The sequence below is a fragment of the Anabrus simplex genome, chromosome 1 (assembly GCF_040414725.1).
Source record: "Anabrus simplex isolate iqAnaSimp1 chromosome 1, ASM4041472v1, whole genome shotgun sequence".
Taxonomy (NCBI): Eukaryota; Metazoa; Arthropoda; class Insecta; order Orthoptera; family Tettigoniidae; genus Anabrus; species Anabrus simplex.
The window spans coordinates 1,736,272,124-1,736,295,314 of record NC_090265.1 but is presented as its reverse complement, the minus strand read 5'-3'; the positions used below and the strand labels follow the sequence as shown (position 1 = coordinate 1,736,295,314).

The window sequence follows — 23,191 nt, the reverse complement described above, 5'->3', positions numbered from 1 at the left end:
GGCAAACTACCTCACTCCTCATCTTGCCTAGTACGCCTCATTTTGGTGCTGCCATTGGTTTTTGGTTTCCTTATAACCACACAACCTTTGGTGGTGCGATTTGAGGATCCAACCAGCCTCTGGGCTGATGACCTAACAGACAAACTTTCATTTTAGTTTTTTTGTGTGCCTAAAAAGGTTTTTAAAGGTTTTGCTTCGTGGATGCAGCTACTGATGTCTTCTAAGAATGTTTTCAAGGTTGGATTGTTTAGTACGTACCATGAGACCAGTGGCACGCAGCTGTGAGCTTACATTTGGGAGATAGTTGGTTCAAACCCCACTGTCAGCAACCCTGAAGATGGTTTCCATGGTTTCCCACCTTCACACCAGGCCACTTCCTTCCCACTCCTAGCCCTTTCCTATTATATCATCATAAGACCTTCATGTGTCCATGTTCCATGGGATGTTTGCAGACACCAATATCGGCGAAAGTTAAAGTAATCTTCAGGATTGCCAGGTGTGGAAGAAATAAGAGCTTGCTTACTGTTGCTGCTGGATGTACAAATATTTCATCTAGCTACACTAGCAATGCCCACAGCTGCAGATTTATGCAGCTCAATATGGAATTTCTGCTCAAATTTAACCTGAAAAAATACAAATCTTAGTACAGTAAAGTAAGCATGCTAGGGTATTGCAGTGCAGTTTTTATGTTAATTACGGGAAGCGTACTTGCTTGGAGCATGCCTGACAGAAGACTACTCGATCATCTATATAAATAAAATTGTTCGTGTCTGTTTGTCTGTCTGTTTGTCTCTTCCACCATCACGTCGAAACGGCTGGATAGATCTCAACCAAACTTCATATTTAGAGTATACTCATCCCGGGGAAGGTTTCGATATGCACATCATTTAAAAATCTTTGAATACACGGGGGGTTTATAGGAAAACCAGAATGGTTTTTCCACCATCACGTCGAAACGGCTGGATAGATCTCAACCAAACTTCATATTTAGAGTATACTCCTCCCGGGGAAGGTTTCGATATGCATATCATTTTAAAATCTTTGAATACACGGGGGGTTTATAGGAAAACCAGAATGGTTTTTCCACCATCACGCCGAAACGGCTGGATAGATCTCAACCAAACTTCATATTTAGAGTATACTCCTCCCGGGGAAGGTTTCGATATGCATATCATTTTAAAATCTTTGAATACACGGGGGGTTTATAGGAAAACCAGAATGGTTTTTGCACCATCACGTCGAAACGGCTGGATAGATCTCAACCAAATTTCATATTTAGAGTATACTCATCCCGGGGAAGGTTTCGATATGCATACATACACATACATACATTATCATTATAGACTGTTATGCCTTTCAGCGTTCAGTCTGCAAGCCTCTGTGAATTTACTAAACGTCGCCACAATCCTCGATTTGCAACTAGTGTTGTGGCCTCATTTAGTTCTATACCTCTTATCTTTAAATCGCTGGCAACCGAGTCTAACCATCGTCGTCTTGGTCTACCTCTACTTCTCTTACCCTCCATAGCAGAGTCCATTATTCTCCTAGGTAACATATCCTCCTCCATTCGCCTCACATGACCCCACCACCGAAGCCGGTTTATGCGTACAGCTTCATCCATCGAGTTCATTCCTAAATTAGCCTTTATTTCTTCATTCCGAGTGCCCTCCTGCCATTGTTCCCACCTGTTTGTACCAGCAATCATTCTTGCTACTTTCATGTCTGTTACTTCTAACTTATGAATAAGATATCCTGAGTCCACCCAGCTTTCGCTCCCGTAAAGCAAAGTTGGTCTGAAAACAGACCGATGTAAAGATAGTTTCGTCTGGGAGCTGACTTCCTTCTTACAGAATACAGTCGATCGCAGCTGCGAGCTCACTGCATTAGCTTTACGGCACCTTGATTCAATCTCACTTACTATATTACCATCCTGGGAGAACACACAACCTAAATACTTGAAATTATTGACCTGTTCTAGCATTGTATCACCAATCTGACATTCAATTCTGTTGAATTTCTTACCTACTGACATCAATTTAGTCTTCGAGAGGCTAATTTTCATACCATACTCATTGCACCTATTTTCAAGTTCCACGATATTAGACTGTAGGCTTTCGGCACAATCTGACATTAAGACCAAGTCGTCAGCATAGGCCAGACTGCTTACTACATTTCCACCTAATTGAATCCCTCCCTGCCATTTTATACCTTTCAGCAGATGATCCATGTAAACTACAAACAGCAAAGGTGAAAGATTACAGCCTTGTCTAACCCCTGTAAGTACCCTGAACCAAGAACTCATTCTGCCATCAATTCTCACTGAAGCCCAATTGTCAACATAAATGCCTTTGATTGCTTTTAATAATCTGCCTTTAATTCCATAGTCCCCCAGTATGGCGAACATCTTTTCCCTCGGTACCCTGTCATATGCTTTCTCTAGATCTATGAAACATAAACACAACTGCCTATTCCTCTCGTAGCATTTTTCAATTACCTGGCACATACTGAAAATCTGATCCTGACAGCCTCTCTGTGGTCTGAAACCACACTGGTTTTCATCCAACTTCCTTTCAACGACTGATCGCACCCGCCCTTCCAAGATGCCAGTGAATACTTTGCCTGGTATAGGCCTACTAATCAGTGAGATACCTCGATAGTTGTTGCAATCCTTCCTGTTCCCTTGCTTATAGATAGGGGCAATTACTGCTTTTGTCCAATCTGAAGGTACCCTACCAACATTCCATGCTAATCTTACTACTCTATGAAGCCATTTCATCCCTGCCTTCCCACTATACTTCACCATTTCAGGTCTAATTTCATCTATTCCTGCTGCTTTATGACAATGGAGTTTATTTACCATCCTTTCCACTTCCTCAAGCATAATTTCACCAACATCATTTTCCTCCTCCCCTTGAGCTTCGCTGTTCACAACACCACCAGGATGATTTCCTTTTACATTGAGAAGATGTTCAAAATATTCCCTCCACCTCTCCAGTGATTCCCTGGGATCTATTATGAGTTCACCTGAATTACTCAAAACACTGTTCATTTCCTTTTTCCCTCCCTTCCTAAGATTCTTTATTACTGTCCAGAAAGGTTTCCCTGCTGCTTGACCTAGCCTTTCCAGGTCGTTACCAAAATCTTCCCATGACTTCTTTTTGGATTCAACAATTATTTGTTTCGCTCTGTTTCTTTCATCTACATACAACTCCCGATCTGCCTCGGCCCTTGTTTGGAGCCATTTCTTATAAGCCTTCCTTTTACGTTTACAAGCTGCTGTCACTTCATCATTCCACCAAGATGTTCGCCTTTTCCCGTCTTTACACACAGTTGTTCCAAGGCATTCCCTGGCTGTTTCTACTACAGCATCCCTATATGCCACCCATTCACTTTCTATATCCTGAACCTGCTTAATGTCTACTGTTCGAAACTTCTCACTAATCATATCCATGTACTTCCGTCTAATTTCCTCGTCCTGGAGATTTTCTACCCTTATTCGTTTGCAGACAGATTTCACTTTCTCTACCTTAGGCCTAGAGATACTTAGTTCACTACAGATCAGATAGTGGACTGTATCACCGAAAAATCCCCGGAAAACTCGTACATTCCTAACAGATTTCCTGAATTCGAAGTCTGTTAAGATATAGTCTATTATGGATCTGGTACCCCTAGCCTCCCACGTGTAGAGGTGATTAGCCTTATGCTTAAAGAATGTATTTGTAACAGCTAAACACATACTAGCACAGAAGTCCAGCAAACGCTTCCCATTTCCATTAGCTTCCTAAAATCTTTGAATACACGGGGGGTTTATAGGAAAACCAGAATGGTTTTTCCACCATCACGTCGAAACGGCTGGATAGAACTCAACCAAATTTCATATTTAGAGTAAACTCATCCCGGGGAAGGTTTCGATATGCATATCATTTTAAAATCTTTGAGTACACGGGGGTTTATAGGAAAACCAGAATGGTTTTTCCACCATCACGTCGAAACGGCTGGATAGATCTAACCAAATTTCATATTTAGAGTATACTCATCCCGGGGAAGGTTTCGATATGCATATCATTTTAAAATCTTTGAATACACGGGGGTTTATAGGAAAACCAGAATGGTTTTTCCACCATCACGTTGAAACGGCTGGATAGATCTCAACCAAATTTCATATTAGGAGTATACTCATCCCGGGGACGGTTTCGATATGCATATCATTTTAAAATCTTTGAATATACGGGGGGTTTATAGGAAAACCAGAATGGTTTTTCCACCATCACGTCGAAACGGCTGGATAGATCTCAACCAAACTCCATATTTAGAGTATACTCCTCCCGGGGAAGGTTTCGATATGCATATCATTTTAAAATCTTTGAATACACGGGGGTTTATAGGAAAACCAGAATGGTTTTTCCACCATCTCGTCGAAACGGCTGGATAGATCTCAACCAAATTTCATATTTAGAGTATACTCATCCCGGGGAAGGTTTCGATATGCATATCATTTTAAAATCTTTGAATACACGGTGGGTTTATAGGAAAACCAGAATGGTTTTTCCACCATCACGTCGAAACGGCTGGATAGATCTCAACCAAACTTCATATTTAGAGTATACTCCTCCCGGGGAAGGTTTCGATATGCATATCATTTTAAAATCTTTGAATACACGGGGGGTTTATAGGAAAACCAGAATGGTTTTTCCACCATCTCGTAGAAACGGCTGGATAGATCTCAACCAAATTTCATATTTAGAGTATACTCATCCCGGGGAAGGTTTTGATATGCATATCATTTTAAAATCCTTGAATACACGGGGGGTTTATAGGAAAACCAGAATGGTTTTACCACCATCACGTCGAAACGGCTGGATAGATCTCAACTAAACTTCATATTTAGAGTATACTCATCCCGGGGAAGGTTTCAATATGCATATCATTTTAAAATCTTTGAATAGACGGGGGTTTATAGGAAAACCAGAATGGTTTTCCTCCATTTTCTCTTATACTATTGATTTTCTCTAAACTTCGTTTACCGTACGTGAAACGTCTCTTCATTATAAACAACTTTTGTTATGTTCATAATTTACCTTACTCTTTTCATGACGGAGAAATTTACAATTTCCTGCTGGTACCATGCTCTGCATTGAATGACCGACAGACCGACAACGAACCTACAGGTTACCATGGCAACGTCTCTGACTGCATGCCAGCAGGTAAGTAACGTATTGCCATTTTCCTCATTATGCTTTTAAATTCGTGGTTGTTCCTTGGGTAGAAGGCAAGAGAGGCATCAATCGGCCTATCTGCGGGATATTGGCGGAATATCGTTGGATGTTATAACCGCCTTCGAATAGATTAAGTAATAACACCATTAGTCATCTTCTTATTATTTGTTTACCTAGGAATCAATGGACCTAAATTTCTCCTCTGTTACCGTTTTATTATATCCATAACTCACACTAGCATAATTTATTGAGGGGCATTTGATTTTCCAATACATTAACTTGGTATTTACATATTTGTCGTTATCCGGCTGTCCTCAGTTATAATCCATTTTCTATTACTTTCAACTTTCTTAACTGTATTATTGTCTTCCTTAATTACGCCGTATGTACGCGAGTGCTACAAACTACTGGATGTATTTCCACCAATACTCATATTTAGAATACACCTGTCCTTGATAGGTTTTAGGGCAAATATTGTATCTAAATCCCTGAACTGACTGGGGGTTTATACGAAACCGAAACAGTGATTTTGCACTTCCACAAAATATACACAACCAACGTTAATTTAAATCTACCTGCCTTGGTAGAAATTAATTTCTAAACCTTTTTTCTCATGTGCATCATTTCGATACGAGGATTAATAAGGGAGATATCATTAATGGACCGTTTTTTTGTACAAGTCCCATCGGACTTAACTCACGAGCGGGTGCGTGTAAAGCGTATTCCTTACAACTTGAAAACTACTGAAGACATTCGAACCAAAATTCATATTTAGCATCCACCTGTCCAAAGGTAGGTTTTAAACGTAAATGACATTTCATGTTCCGGAATGGACTGGCGGTTTATAGGGAACCGAAATGGTGATTTTATTCTTCCACAATATATACAGAACAAGACCAACCTGACTGGAAATCGACCAAACGTGATGGAATTCCACCTCTAGACCTTTTTTTTTTTCATGTGCATTTTTTCGTCAGGAGGATTAATAAGGGAGATATCATGAATGGTCACTTTTGCAGGTTAAGTCCAGCGGACATAGACAAAAAGGTGTTTTACATGGAGCAGATTCCTTATCTATATAAATCAAATCGTAACGACTGTGTGCCTCTACACTGACTATTTTGGCGAAATTTTCGTACAGCTTTCCGTTTAAGGGGTAATAATGACCATCTGCATAATTTTTGGTTTAGTTTCCTGAAAGTCCTAATTTTTACCCGCCTCGCCCAAAATCCAGATTGCGGCATAATCTGCCAGAAGAAAAAGAAGATAATTGAAATTTGACAAAATTATTTGTTTTAGCCTGTAACGAACGGAAAACATCCAAGATCATTAAATTTTTCACTTTTTATCCCCGAAGAATATCGAAATATGCAAGCAATTTTAATGATGGTGCAGACCATCGGAAATTCCTATCACATAACAGATTGCACAATCTCCGTTCAATTTGGAATAATCTACAACCTTGGTCTTATGACTTTTTGCCGTATCTGTATCCCTTTTACGTTTGATTTTTCTCTATTAATGGATGTTAAGTCAATTTGGAACTTTCACATGCATAATTCATACCTTCGATTACTTATATGAAATACAGAATCATCAAACTCTTCACGAAAATTGGCCCACCCAGTAGCCATATATGAGCCAAATGCTATGTATGTAGCTCTCACATAATTATCCGAAAAGTAATGTAATGTGAGATAATCTTACAAGAACGTTACCCTGTTCCACGTTTCTAACTCAATCTGACCCAAGAATAGATGACATATCATAGGACCAGCCATTTAGGCCACTAAATCCGGCGTGTCTTATGGTATAATCCTTTGTCGATATGACGTACGTTTAGTAGCAGTTAATCTGTAAATGAAGGTCTTCAATATTGTAAACACGCATATACTTTCGTATGTCGATCTATATATATTCACTGATGTCGATTTTTAGCGATCGAGAAAGGGTGGGTCTGCTATTGTAATCAGTACTCCCCACACCGACTTTGACTGGCAGTATGAAAGGGTTCCTTCTCCAACTCCTGTGTAACTGTCATTAGTAAGGAAGGTCTACAATTGTAATGAATAGTTCCCTTCTCGATTTGACTTGCAGAAGGCAAGTGGGCATGCAGTTTTGTTTAAAACTCCCCTACCCGATTATAAAGAAATGTCCTCATCTAAAATGTGACTGGCATTTGGCATAGTGGCCTGCTATTTTGATGGAAACTCACCAACTTGGTGTGACTGGCAGTAAGCTGGCTGGAAGTAGGAAAATGGGCCTGGCATTATAATGATAACTGCACAACTCAATTTCGAGTGATAGTAGGGTAATTGCCTGCCATTATAATAGAAACTCCTCAACTGTAATCTGTCTGGAAGTAGGAAAGGGGGGCTGCCATTTTAACGAAAACTCCCCAAATCGATTCTGTCCGCATAGTAGGCAATGGGGCCTGCAATTATAATGTAAACTTCCCAACTCGATTGTGAATGGCAGTAGGCAAGTGAGCCTGCCTTTATATCACAAATCCATAACAAACACTTTACATTGGAAACAACGTACGGGGACCTCCCCATGCTCTTTCTCGGATAACGCTAAGAGACATGCAATTTTAAAACAATCTTATTTACTGCATGCACACTATTTACTTCGATATTCGAATACAATGTAGAATACCGTAGCGAAGCACGGGTACATTCGCTAGTCTGTAATAAACTTTTGATCTGTGGTAATCCATTTGTTTCAATAACTGAGATTTAGGCATTGTTTTGCTATACAACAATAAAGTTAATAAAGTAATGCAACAACCATTCACCACACTTTCTGCCAGCTGCATTCTTTGCAGATGACTGGAAGCCAACCTATTATGCTCCTCGTAACCTTATATCACCTGCATCAAGGTGTCACCAGATATCACATGTGCAATGGGAGGCATGGGATGTGCTCCATTTAATGATCCATCCTGCTGCTTGTAGGAGTGATGGAAATCATTTTTTGGTAACTTAGGTTATTTTAAGTGTCAACCCCTCATTTAGGTATTTTTACGTACTACAAAATACTGTACATATACTCTGCTTTGGGAAGTGTGAAATGGATATGTATCTTGAAATTTTAAAATTCATTTGCCAAGAAAATATGTTAAACCTAAAAATCTGGGCCCTACTTACAGTATTGTTAAAAATAAAACTGCATCAGTTCCATTACTCTAATTTATTTTAGTATGACCTAATAATGCACACTCACATATTTAAATACACACAACTCTAACCCGTTATGAATGGCCACACTTACTAATTACAAGTATATTCACTAGTCCCTCTTCCTTACAGCACAGGAGGAGGTTCAGCCTGTTGCTATACCTGTGGACGCTTTATCCTTGCTTTCGCTTCCCCAAGTCCAGTCACCTCATAGAGCAGCTGTGTGACGACCGCTGGATCTGAACACAGGGCTACGAGCCACTCGACACACGACGACTGTTCGTTGGTTCGACTCCACAGACAGTCGAGTAATTCACACAGTCACATGCAGCGAACAACTGAACAGCTCAACAGTATTCAACAGCAGGACGATACTCACAACAGCGAACATTAACACAGGTCCATTATGATAGCGGGTTTCCTCGCTGCCTCACGGCAATCCTCATTCCACAGAAATACACAAGCACACAGTACTAAAGTAGTACATGTCTTCCGTTCTGTCGTCTCCATCCCATCTAGTCACCAGTATCTCCGACACCACAACAGCAGCTCGCTCGCACGGGCCTTGTATTTATACCTGATGTTGGGCCACTAGAACATTCAGGGTTCAGCTGGAGATCGAACATCCTTGTCGTATCTTCCAGAAGTCACATGGAGAAACTAGATGAAGGGAATAAGTGAGCAGCTCAACAGTATTGGGAAGTTCCCTGAGCTGGCTTAGTCATCCCCTTTCAGGTAATACCGAAGGGGCTGCAACAAGGCCGATGGTCGCTTGAGCACGTAACAGTATAATGCCCGATCCTTTACATCCTTATTACAACCCCCAAATGCTCTCTTAACCTTCTGAAGAGACCTGTAACCTTCATTTACAGTTCCGTTTATGTGGTAACCCCAATGAAGAACTTTCCTTATATGAACATCTGAGTATTACAGTGATCCCCGTGAGGTATTTTCACCCCATCAACTTTTCCTCTTGGTGAAACTTACAACCTGACTTTTCATCCCGTACACAATTATGCCATTGTCTGCTGTCCATTTCACAACATTGTTGAGGTCTTTTGTAATTACTCGCACTTCTCTAACTTATTTATTACTCTGTACAGTATAACATCATCAGCAAAAAGCCTTATCTGTGATTTCAGTTCTTTACTCATATCATTTATATATATAAGAAAACATATAATACTGTCCTGCAGGACCTCACACTTAATCATTACAGAATCAGATAATGCTTGACTTCAACCACTCTTCTGTTAGTCCAATAGCCCTCAATTTCATCAGCAGTCTCCCATGATCTACCCTTTCAAAAGCTTGCGATAGGTCAATAGCGATACAGTCTATTTGAACAAAATCTAAAATATCTGCTATATTCAACTGAACCCCCACTGGATTAACATTTTTTGAATATCGAAATTGCTTCTATCAATCCAGTTAGTAATTTTGTAACTGCATGTAGCGGTAGCTACTCTGCAACACATGTCAAGCTTTTCTAGCTTTCAATTTTTGTATGATTTTGTAAGCATCTTTATTATCATCTGTAAATTTCAGTTGTTCACCAGTATTGGTAAACTTCTCTACCTAGACGTTTTCCTTGTATCGAACTATATTTACATATTGTTGACTGGATACTTCTGCCTAGTTCTCACATATACACTCTCCTGTTCATTAAAGATTCATAGAATGTCCTTCTAGGAACCTGTTTCTGCCTTAAAGTACCTACACACACCCTTCCATTTTTCCCTAAAATTTATAAATTCTATGTACTAGTAAGTTCCCTCAATCTTTCCTTACTTCCACAACCATTCATAGCTCTCTTTCCTAACCTGAACTTCATTCTTATTCACCTTATTTCTTTGTCATAATATAGCAGGACATTCCCATTCCTTACCACCTTTAAAGGTTACATAGGCCTAACTGTTTTCACACTGCTCATAATTTCTTGAGCTGTCCTAGCTCAGATTCTGGCTGGGGGTTTAAGGTCAGATGTCTTTCTTGATACCAAGTGATTTTTCAAGTACATAAGTCACCAAAATTTGATCATTTGTCAGCATGGACAATTAGCAGCTAAAATAACTAGCTGCATCTGGAGCAAGTACCTAGATAACAACAGATATAGATGTTGATTCCCATAGGGAACTTGAAATATTTGTCCCGAATGAGTAAATTTATAATACCAATATAAATGGTCCATGGTATTATAAATTTATAAATTATTAAATTATAAATTATTATAAATTTACTCATTTGGGACAAATATTTCAGGTTCCCTATGGGAATCAACATCTATATCATCTGATGGCCAGGCAGGCATCAATTTTTGGTAATGAGACAAAGCCTCCCATAGTGCATTGGCACTCCCGGTGGGTCCAAGTAGCCTACACAGTGGCCTCCATGGTATGCACTAGCCATGCGTCTTGGTGGGTGTGCTAAGTACCAACTGATGAGCCCAACTTAGCACATGGGAGCAAAACGCTGGCAACAAGGAATGAGTTAGCTGGAAAATTTATGATGTCCAATAATGGACCATTTATATTGGTATAACAACAGAACAAAATTACATGTTAATCCAATTACAAATCCTTCTCCATCATAAACAAAACTGCCAATAAATGAACTATGGAATTTGCAACCAATTACATAAAAATTATCATTTCAATGAGCTGTATTTTTTAAATCAACGAGTGTTTGTAGTATGGAATTGTGGGCTTGTAGGCATTGTATTTCTCTTTATCAACATCTGCTGGTTGAGTTTCGGAGGCCTCAGTTGTAACTGTAGGGTCAATTATGAAACCATGAGTCGAGTCAGCTGGAATGGCTATTAAATCTATCCACTTGCAGGATGCGTCGAGCGCAAGTCCATGTACTTCCTCGTGTACTTTATATTGATGATCCCCTAAGGCATCAGCAACCAATGTCTGAATATGGTAACAGAGGACATTTCTAAGGACTTCACCATATTTGCAGGCACCCAAGACGTCCGCAAGAGTTTCCATTTCACTGTGGCAATGGCAACAGTGTTTACCATCTGGGGACCTGCCTGGTAATGTCCGGACTGGATAAATGTTAGCTATGATTTTGAGTAAATCTCTCCATTTATTGCTTGGTAATCCCTCAGGATTTGTCACCAATCTGTTGGTTGCCATATGTTCCTTGAACAGAATAATTCCTTTGGCCTTATGAGGTATGGAACACCACTTTTCATATTTTTTCAGGCGTAGGTCTTGTCTCCGTTGACAGGCACATACAAGTTCTGAATCTGACTGTTTGCTGCAAAGATCTACTTTATGCAAACATTCATCTATTTCAGGATTGAAGCTGTGTGTGTGGACTACATGAATATTATTAGAGCTGACAAGGTCATAGCATAGATTAATGTGTTGGAGGTGTGCTTCCCTGGTAGCTCTGAAGAGCCCACAACCTTTATATTTCTTAGGAAAATACAACATGCTGACTGGGGTATCTGTTGGTAGTTGTTACATTTCTTTCAGCATGGTCCTTATTAGTACATCAGCATCCGAGAGAAATTTTTATGGCAGTCTGTGCAATGGCGCTGTCTGAAGAGGATAAATGAGAGCTGGTCAATACAGTGAATATTTTATATGGCTGTAGCAGGGGAGAGGATGCTAGTACGCTTAGTTTCTTGTTCAGCTTCCCCATTGACGACTTGGGATAAAAAACAGTAGCGTTGTGATAATTTAAAACAAGATATCTAAGAGTTTCATCAGGTCTTACTGGTTATAACTGCATTTTATGTCATTGCAAGTGGTTCATATTGAAGGTCTACCACTGAGTGATGTGAGAGTGGAGGTTCCCCCATTGTTTGATATCCATTTCACTCAGAAGAGTAGTGAAGGATTTGTTGTAAGTGCCTCTAAATAACTAATAATTAGGGACCTGAAAAATTAGCATCTATTTGTTTCAAAATTAGCATCTATTTACAAAGTTAAAATAATCGCATGGTATTATTAATTTTAATGATTCCAAGTTTATGAAGTGCAATTAATGTCCTTGGTTCACACACAATACAAATTCATTGTTCAAATGAAAGCATTGTCAGTACTTCGGCATTGCTTTTTTTTTCAAATTGCACCGTCTGTCTGTAACCACTGTGTTGTAATGAGACAACTTGCGCTCACTATCTACATTGTTCATTGGGGTCCACAACAACTCAAGACAGTATTTAGTGAATATGCTGAACTCTGTCTGAACTGCAGTTAATGCAAGCATGACATCACATTTTTCACTGTCTTTCTTCTGGGTTTGAATTGGATGTTTCAGAGAACAGTAACCAGACCAGATATCATTTCGTGAGAGATCTGTTACTCCAAACAATTTCTCAAGCTCATCTAATTTAACAGTGTTATTCAAAATTATATTTTTTGGATATAAAGCTTGAGAAATTGACACAAAATGCTTATGTGGCTATCTTGCACTGTGAAGAATGAGCAGCTTTGACAAATGTGTCTCTACATGCAGCCTGCTGTAGGGAAGTGAGCTTGATCAAAGCATCATTAGTTGCCAAAAAAAGTTCCCTTCACAAATGAAGGTAAAACTGGCATCAAGGTTATGCAGTTTGGGGTAAAGGAGATGAGAGGTAGGATACAGAGACCCTTCAAATTCAGTAAGGAGGTCAACAAATCCAGCTGCATGATCTGTGACAAAAACCATGTGGGAGTGAAGCCTATTCATTTCTCGGTCACTCAGATCAATCAGGTATTTAATACCACAGTTGTTGATGTCTTTCATGTCAGACATCTTGAAAAATGTAACAACATCAGTAAAGTAAGCACTCAAATACAAGACAGCCTGAAACCAGCTATTCCATCGGGTTATGACAGGTGCAGGAAAAAGCTTTGCTTCCTTTGATACACCATACTTCGATGTTAAGAATTGTAAATAATATTTTCACTTTCTTGTGTTCAAAAATGCATACTTTACCATCGCAACCACATGATTTAAATCTGTCATCACTGCGACCCAACTATTGCCAACCAAGCTCATCTTATGTGCCCAGCACTGTACTTGCATTAAGTGATCCCCTATGACCACACTTAATGTTTCATAGCACCGGGTCATATGCGGGGCACTGTCACTAACACTGCATCCTATGGTACACTATAACTGCGCAGAGCTTCTAAAAACAGCACGAGAGCAGTTTGTAGCATTTCCTGCATCAAGATAGTTCACAGAAACAACGTGCAGCTCTCTTTTTGATCCGGCTGGGACTTGGAATATGATGATAAAAACATAACGGCCCATTCCATCTGTAGTTCCATCACAGAGTATGTTGATGTTCTTCCCCACTAGAGACTCTGCTGTTCTTTTCTGGTGGTCAGATGCAACTTCTAGAGAGGAAGAAAGACCTCAAATTATAACAAAATAATTTAAAATTACTTGATCAGTTGGGTACGGGTAAGATAGTTCGATATGGAAATTGCACTCAAATTCGGTATCCTTCAATTTTGCGCGTGGTTTCGATGTCATAATACCTAAACCGTACCCGATCAATGAAATCGACACTTATCCGGTAAATATACTTCACGTAGATTTCTCACACATGGCAACTCTTCATTTGAAAACTCGGTAATCCAGGCTCTTAGCTCTTTGCTTTCCAGCTTTTCCAGTGGTATATTTGCTTTGGCAAATACTTCAGCTGTGCGTTTCAAGAAGTTATCTCTGGAAATTTTTTGCCTTTTAAAACTATCTAACTGTGTAAGCACAGAAGATTGCTTTCTTTGAGACGTACTAGCAGCATTGATTGAACTTTCGTTATCGCGTCACTTACCCACGTGTTTCTCAGATTTAACATGTTTCATAATGCTATCCTTTTTTTCCCACCCAACTCGGCAATTACAATACTTGCAAAACACTGTCGCTGAACCTGTGGCATATAAACCATCCTTTGCATATTGCTGAGCCCTTTCATGCGCAGTTTTTGTCATTCACCCCATAACCTAAACAATCGCTCGACTTTCTACTCTTCACTAGTTTCAAATTTTGAACAACAGGAAAACAACGCTGCGTCTACCTTATTATTTCCAAGACCGACTCCAATCGGTCTTGCCTCTTGCTAGTCCCATTGTAAATATCGATTAAAGTCAGCAAGCAGCAATCGATCGGCTACTTTTCTTCATCGATTGGAATGGTCGAAAGATATATGCATCATATTTCGAGTATTTCTGACAATTTTGCCGAAATATGTTGTTTTTGCCAGTAAAACAGCACATTTTTGCAGAATTCACACCAAAATTGCATATTCATACTAATTTTGCATTTTGGGTGACAATTCGCATTTATTGCACTTCTATTTATGCATACAAATTATTTTATTCCACATTAGAATTACCGTAGGCTTGGATTCAGTACAAGATTCAAAAATTTGCATTTATTGCAAATGCAGTTTTTTCAGGTCCCTACTAATAATATACCATATAGAAGCTCTGGGGAATGTTAGGAGGAATCTCCATTAAACATTACAATATTCTGAGTTTTGGTTGAATTGATCCTGTCAAGAATGTTCAGCAATTAATCGCAATACCTCAACATCTTTACCAATTAGCAAGTGAAAGAACTTACTTCGTTGCAATAGCTACCCTTGTTGATAAAATTAACTATCTAGTAGAGAGTAGTGTTGGTGGTGGTGATTATTGTTTTCAGATGAAGTATAACTAGGCAACCATCCTCTATGTAACACTAACCCGAGAGAAAAACCGGAAGGGACCCAACACTTTGAAAAATGAAGGCATCGGTCAAAGGAAAAAAAGGGCCCAGAAGGGCGTGAAAATGAAAGACTCCCTAGGCCTTGGAAACCTAATACCATCGGGGTCAGAAGAGAGCAATAATTGACAAAGGGAAGTCGGAAAGGATAGATGAAGGACCTTGGCACAAGTGGAAAAAATGTCAGGACTCAGGTAAGGGCTCCATGGGCGCAAACCCAAGCTCCCAAGTTGAGAGCCCCTGGGGCCCTTTTTAATTGCCTCTTACGACAGGCAGGGTATACTGCTGGTGTTATTCTACTGTCCCCACCCACAGGGGGTATATCTAGTAGAGAGTGCTGTTGTGATATTAGAAGAGAACAGTGAAAGACGTAAATCCCCAACATTTTCTTCACACCCTTTTGTGAGTACCAATCGGCACAAACAAGGCTATAATCCAGGAAATGCTTTCTGACAACTTCAAAAGTGAAGGACCAGCAGAGAAATCCACAATTACCAGATGGGAATAAAGGACAAGCTGGATGGACCGAGGGAATCCCTAGCTCCTGGCCATGTGGAGAACAGGACGATTTGACACAGACTAAAGACAAAAGTAAGCAGTTCCATGGTAAACTTATAGAAGTGGCACTTTCAAAATGACACAGCGTTCTGTGAATGATTAGAACAATGGACAACACAACTATGTGCTGTTCTTTTTGTGCCTATCAAATTATAGGTACAATGAAAGACTTGGTGTTAGCTACCCCATACGTTGACTAAGTTGCTAGGTAATGGGTCGGAACAGTATGATTTTTCCTCTATCCATAGGCCCCATTAACATTATTTGTATGCCGGGCTGAGTGGCTCCAGACGGTTGAGGTGCTGGCCTTCTGACTCCAACTTGGCAGGTTCGACCCTGGCTCAGTCTGGTGGTATATGAAGGTGCTCAAATACGTCAGCCTCGTGTTGGTAGATTTACTGGCATGTAAAAGAACTCCTGCAGGACAAAATTTTGGCATCTCCACGTCTTCCAAAACCGTAAAAGTAGTTAGTGGGACGTAAAGCAAGTAACATTGTTATTATTAACATTATTTGTATTTATAATTTCAGTTAAATTAGATGACGACACTTTAGCACTGTACTTCTAACTGGAATCTATGTATGTGTGTACGTATGTATCACATTAGCTGTTACATGTTTAATGAAGTACGTGTATGCACAGAAACGGTGCCCCAATATAAACAAAGCATGGCACCTCTCACCTCCTTGCTTAATGCACTGCTGCAGGTGGACAGCCCGCTACAAGACTGTTAGATTGAAATGGGCACAGTTGTGGATGTATAGCAATACACACACTGTGCCTTCAGCATTACCCGTTCACTCCGTTCTCCTCCTTTTCGGTACTGGAGTGACCTTCAACACTGCCCCTTCACTCCCTCCCCTCCTTTTCAGTACTGAAGTAGGCCAGTGTTGACTGTTTATGTCAGGACACCACTTTTGTGCATGCATGTACAAACAAAATAATAATAATAATAATAATGTGCTCAAATACGACAGCCCCGTGTCGGTAGATTTACTGGCACGTAAAAGAACTCCTGCGGGACTAAATTCCGGCACCTTAAAAAGTAGTTAGTGGGACGTAAAGCAAATAACATTATTATTATTATTATTATTATTAATAATAATAATTGTACCGGTTGGTACACCCCGACCCCGCAAATTTAAATATTGCGCCAGTTGAAAAACTCCTCTACAGGTCACACTAGGTCGTGCACGAAGGCAGTTCTCCAAGGCAACGCGGATTAAACATTTACCAGATAAGATCGTGAGGCAAGCTGCCCGAATCAGATCGCCATTTTATATAACAGAAGCCACCACAGGGTTTTAGCAAGTTAAAGGACTAACACAATTTCTTTTATCACATTCCGAGGAGAAATTCTCGGAAGTTAAACAGTCAACACGGCCTTTTAACCACAAGAATATCACTCAAGGAAGTTATTAAGCATAAACAATAAATACCTGAAGACTGGTGCATATGACAAACTCTCATTCAAGCACAGGTGTTTTTGAATAAGTGCCTTACCATAGACACTTTAGAATATTTTAAAGTATGTTTATTAAAAACAAAGTGTTTAACATCACCACAGACGCGAATTTTAATTAAGTTATTATTTTCTCCCAAATGCCTGAAGATTATTACAAACACGAACTTTTTATTCACGCCACCTAATGTTATCAAAAAGAATTTTAATCATAGACGCTTTTAAATATTTTAAATATGTTTTTCATATTTAAGTTTTTAAACACAATTGTAAACGATACTGTAATTTAAGTATCATTCACATAAATCTCCTTACCCCCCCCCCCCCCCATCTTCCATTTCATTTAAAGCATCTAGAACAATAGTTTTTGGATTCCCATGGGATATAGTTTTAAGATCCAATGTGCTTGCTTTTAAATGTTATCATCTAAGATTTTTATATACAGCTGAAGATGACCACTAAGTACTGTGTTTGTTAATGTATTTTTAAGTTTGCCAAAGGCAAAAGAAATAAAGTATCGATTAGGTGGCATTTTAGATTAATTTGTTGACTGAGGTGGGGTACGGGCCCACTCCACTCCAGTGAGGTCAACCAGTGTACGGAGTCCTCCTTCCGGCCAAGGCTGATGTGCAGAGCACCTCCTGCAAACTACCCGCGGACTGTAAACAATCGTCGCGTGTGCGGCGTGCTTCACCACCACTACCCCTCTCATAGTAGCGGGAGAGGTGTATCTCAGAGTACTTGAGGGGTCCGAGCAGCCTCCTCTGGACACTAGCAGCGGCTGGTCTGGCCGTCAAACTTAATCAACAGCTGAGGTTCTTCTTCAGCTACATGGAGACTTTATTTCTACGATTAATAATTTTTTGCTTCAAATCAACCTTTGGTGGACCAAAAAAAAATTATTTCAAGAACTAAAGTGTTTTTTGAATTCAACTACTACAAACATAGAGACCTTTCATCAAAATCTACTACTAAAGTTTAAACTGGACTTAATCTAGTCGCACCCGCCAATATCAAACCTGTTAAGAGATCTCTGATTACTGAAAAATTGGTATTTTCTCAGCTAAATTTTTCTTCATCCAATCTGCAAAAAACAAAAAAACGTGGACTTTGTTTTAAAACAAAAATTTTTGTTTTCTTCGGTGTCACCCTTTGGAAGGACTTTTGGGGGGGGGGGGGGAGGTCTGTAACGGTTGGTACACCCCGACCCCGCAAATTTAAATATTGCGCCAGTTGAAAAACTCCTCTATAGGAGAAAGCCTAAACTTTAACAAACTGTATTAACTCAACGGTTTCTCGGAAGATGTCACTATTGTAAATTTGGTAATTTTGAAGTGTTCTGAACTGCGTCTATTTTGATTTGTGTTTGTTTATTCCGTATCAAGAAGTGTGGACATTCTCTTCTAGATGTCTCTACAGAGAAAAGAGTACGATTGTGCACTCTGGTGCGAAGTGAAGGGACTGTTCTTGAAGAAACTTTGTATTCATAAGTTGTTCTTTGTTAAATTTCTTTCTTTTATTGTTTGGGTTGGCAATATTAATCCTTCTGTCCGCCAGTTTTGAACTCAGCCAATCCCGAAATTCTTTAATTAATTTTCAGCCAATCATGTATGTCTTCGTCGATATGGATATGCTGCTATTAGCTACCCAATAAAATCGTGTGGGTGTGTCTACTTATTCCTGAAAGGCCTCGAATTCTCCACGAGGGTATAAAAACTGCTGATTTTCTTGCCTCGGTGCCACTTCAGTAACATCTCTCTTAGTGTGTGAATATGTAGCAGGGTAATAAATTATTATATTTATAATATATTTGAAGAACCACCTTTCCAATACACAAAATCCTTATGTTTAGGATGAAACCATTAAATCACAAATTGGACATGTTTCGCTCAATCTTAGTGAGCATCATCAGCAATAGAAAACCTAAAACATTGGTAGGTCAGGGCCCTGATCCTGGTGTATATCACAAAAGAATGTCTAAAATACATTGGTAAAATGTATGAATTTAACACTTTAAAAATAATCAATAAGATTATTTATGTCTATTAAAACAAAAATTAATCATTCAAATTGTTTAAAATGTAAAACGGAATGGGTGGCTTAAATGTTAAAAATAGTTTATAGTAATTAGATGTTCTTAAAAATCATTGTCCAATATATCTACGTTCGATTGCACTAAACTGTTTATGATAAAACCAGTTTTTTATATCTGGGTGAGCTCTTATTATAAACTATGTTGCTGTTTTTAAAAAAATAAACATGATGAGAAACGCCAAAAATCACACATAATGGTTGAAAAACGAAGTCCACTAGTAACAAAACGTCGTGTAGATTGGCGTAAATTAGCCCTTATGGGATTCCTTGTGCTGTAATTTCAGCCATTATTTTGTGCAGTAATGTGTTGATTGTTCTTCTAACGGAGAATTACTGATCTAGTATGTGAAATTAAATCTGATGTACCCCGTGTGTGAACTGGTCCCTTGGTTGTTTATTGAGGTTTGATGGTAACTGGCTTACTGCTGTGTGTGTTGTACGAATGCGTGTGTTGTATGTAGCAGGGGGCGGGAAGTGCCTCTTTCTTCAAGCAGAAGTTCTTCAACAAGGTAATGGCCTGTTAACATCTTTATTTCTCGCTAGCTCAGCAGTTTAACTCTCAGGGAGGGTTCGAAGCCTTTAATATATAACCTATTCCTTTAAAATGTAAATTTCCTTTCTGTGTATGTAAAAACTTCAAATTTCTTTTACTATAAAGTAGGGATAGAGAGTGCTTCACCCTCTCGAACTCCCCTTCATTGTGAATTTGAGGTGACTATGTTTTCGTAACTGTTTTTCTCTTCCTTCTTAAAGTCTTAAACTTATTTTGCCGACTAGTCGCCTCCATAGATTGGGATTAGCCCCTGTATTATCAGCCTAGCACCACATAGGTTTTTAGACAAAAACGTTGTGTAGGAGTGCAAGTTATCGCCTCCATTCTATTTTGCATTATGGGCCAGTAACTTAACCTGATATTTATTTTCCTCATGTAAAGGCCCTGTAGGTTGGGTATCTGATACCCCTGTTTCCTGGTGTGCCTTGAGGGCAGTCTGAAGTGAAAGTTGTTGCAGCTTTTTTTTTTTTCTTTTTTTTTTTTTCGGGGTGGCCCCCGAAGCCCGCTCCCCCCGCGTGACCATCGACTCAATCTACATGGCCTCCGACATGCTATTAGTTCTAAGAAGAAAAAGATAGCAGGGAGGAGTGGAAGTGTGATACTACAGGAGTATCTGCCTGTCCCCATGCTCAGCATGCTACCAGGCCAGATGTGGTGGTGGGTATAAATAGTGGTGTAATCAGGTAGTGAGGGTCAGGACAAAACCACATAGGCGGAAATAGAAAGGTGCCTACATGTAAAACCTGACATTTTGTAGATAGCACATGCAAGGATGTGGTTCTGGAGAGGTCCAGGTAATTGTGTTAGTTGGGAATAGGTATCATGCACAGTCATAAGCCTATTCCTCGCCATTCCAGTTATTCAGGGGATCAGTCCTTCTGGGCACTGCTGTGACTAGCGCGGGCCGTGCCGGTTGCCGAGCCATGCGGCAATAGCCACTAGTGCCTGCCGCACCGCCCGACCCCCTTGAGGTCCCTCGTACCCAGTCTCCAATCTCGGAGAATGAGGCCAAGCCCGCCGAGGCGGGGACCGGCTGGATGGTTGTGGGACATGGCACCGGGCCTCCTTCCTCTCTGCCCGCGCCATGGCCCGGTAGACAGGGCAACTGCGATGGGAGGCCGGGTGGCCCCCCGAGCAGTTGGCGCACACCGGCGCCTCCCTAAGTGCTGCGCAGGCTTTGTAGTGGTGATCACCACCACAGCGGTTGCACCTCACCTCGAGCCCACAGCTGACCTGACGGTGGCCCCACCTCAGACAGCGGAAACACTGCAAGAGCTGTTGAGGGGGACGTTCTGTTCTCACCTGACTGCCGCTACCTGCTGAGGTCCTCTCCTGGTTGGCTCCTCGGCTGACTGCTGTCCTGGGAGCAGTCTTGGGTTGCGGCTGGGCGGCCATCTCCTGATGGGCCGGCGTCGCCTTCTGCTTCCTGGTCCGGCGTCGTCTTCTTCTTCTTCTTCCCGGGCGTGTCTTCTCGGCAGGGGAAGAGGCCGCGTCCTGGTGGCCCTCCTCCCGGCCTGGTGACCCCGGGGTAGCTGGTGGTTCCGCTGCGTCGCCGTCTTCTTCCTTCTCCAGGCTGGCGGCGGCGGCGTCAGTCGGTGCTAGCACTCGACTGCGTTCCCTGTCCTGTGGGGCGCACATCGAGGTCTGCAGCTCGACAGACATGCAGGCAGGCTGTGCCTGGGCAGTAGCATCAGAACACCAAGGGGCGTCCTTCTCCACTGCCGTGCTGCCATCCACCATCGCGGGCGCTCTCCTGGTTTGCGCCCGGGTTACAGGCCCCTCCTAGTAGGCCTGCGTCTGCGACCACTTCGCCTTGGTAGGTTGGCGACGATCCTGGTTGGCGGCCTTGTTGGTCTGCGTGTACTTCGTAAGGTACAGCTTTCCAACTGGGGTCGCGTCGTCGCGGCGCTAGGGAGCGCCGCCGTCGTCCTCGTTCCTCGGCTCCGTCTGTGTGGCAGTCTCCTGGCTACCGTTGCTGGTAGTGTAGTTCCTCTTGCCTGGTATTCGGGTGACCTGAAAGTAAGCAGAGAAGCTCCTCTCGTAGCGGCTGATCTGGCCTGGGTCCGTGGGGCGAATAATTATCGCCCAGTTCTCGATGTTCTCGACGGCGTCGGGGGAGAGCTCCTTCCCTGTGGCCCCCTCGAGCCTCGTGAGGAGCTCAATGATGAGGTAGGCCTCCCTGTAGGTGTCCTCCCCAGGTCGGCACTGCACCAGCAGCGCAGGGGCGGCGTGGTTCAGCGGGACGGTCCTGTGGTCGACCCAGAGAACAATCTCCCCTACTGCGTCCTTGAAGTTCTCTGGTAGGTCTTCTCGAAGTTCCATCATCCCTGTCGCTTCCTGAAATAAAATCCTGAAAGAGAATAGCACTAAAAAGTGCTTCCTGACAGTGCTCGTACTGTGTACTTAAAAGTACAGACAGTAGATAATGCTCTTTCGGAGATGTACTAACAAGTACAGCTGCCTGACTAGTACTGGGAAAGTACAGAGCGCCTGGCGAGGAGAGAGAGAGCGAGCGAGAGGAACACGTCCTTCCACTACGGCTGTCGAACTCGTCCTCGTTGTTGCAGCTTTTGAGAGGCTTATCAAATTGAGAGCGGGTCTGCTCTTTTCCTTAACATTGTAATTAGGAGCAAGTACTCCTTGTACTTAGGGGTTTTCTGCCCTTTAGCAATTGTGATCGTGAGCTGAGAGCTCAGAAAGTAAACTTGGGGCTCGAAGCCCAAATTTTGTAATGAGCTGTAATTTGTTAATTGTTGATCTGCTACTTGGTACCTGTTATACTCTGTTATTTGTTGATTTTGAAAAGAAAATATAACCTTTGTTAACTTTAATTTTGTAGTTGAGACCTATTCCAGCCCGCACCTTCTTTCACCTCTAACTACCACGGAGATCTCTGTAATAATAATAATAATAATAATAATAATAATAATAATAATAATAATAATAATAATAATAATAATAATAATAATAATCGTATGGCCTCAGCTACCGTGAACAAGAATTTTAATTTGATGCCATCTGGCTGCTTGCTTGTCAATTTCCATGTTCCATTTTACTCGAAGCCTCCTAGATGGCAGAATAAACCGAATCTCTCCTGGGCATCTATGGCTGAGTTTTAATGAATTTTTGTTGGGTAAGACCAAATGTGTTACCAGAGATGTTTAACCTTTTAAGTGCTGAGTTACCAGTTGACTGTTTGGTACCTCAGTGCTGAGTTTTTTCCTTCCTATGTAAAAAAAAAAAAAATTGTAGAAGTCTCAATTTTTTATGGATCAGTGGGGTGATTAGCTTAAAATGTTTATATATGTTGGTTCTTTATAAATCTAAATGCAAATGGAAAAATCTACCCTTATGTTCAATATCATTTTGAGAGAAAACAAAAACACTTTTTGTGCCTATGATTACATCACAT

General features: G+C 40.9%; 1 protein-coding gene across 1 annotated transcript in view; it reads right to left on the bottom strand.

Annotated features, from left to right (window-relative positions):
- The window catches only part of LOC136882432 (uncharacterized), a 55,011-nt gene extending 33,544 nt beyond the window's left edge, over positions 1-21,467 (bottom strand). The window contains exon 1 of the mRNA XM_068226660.1: positions 21,082-21,467. Within this exon, the coding sequence (XP_068082761.1) occupies positions 21,082-21,441 (360 nt within the window). The 5' untranslated portion in view covers positions 21,442-21,467. The remainder of the gene's footprint in view (positions 1-21,081) is intronic.
- Positions 21,468-23,191: the final 1,724 nt, after the last annotated feature.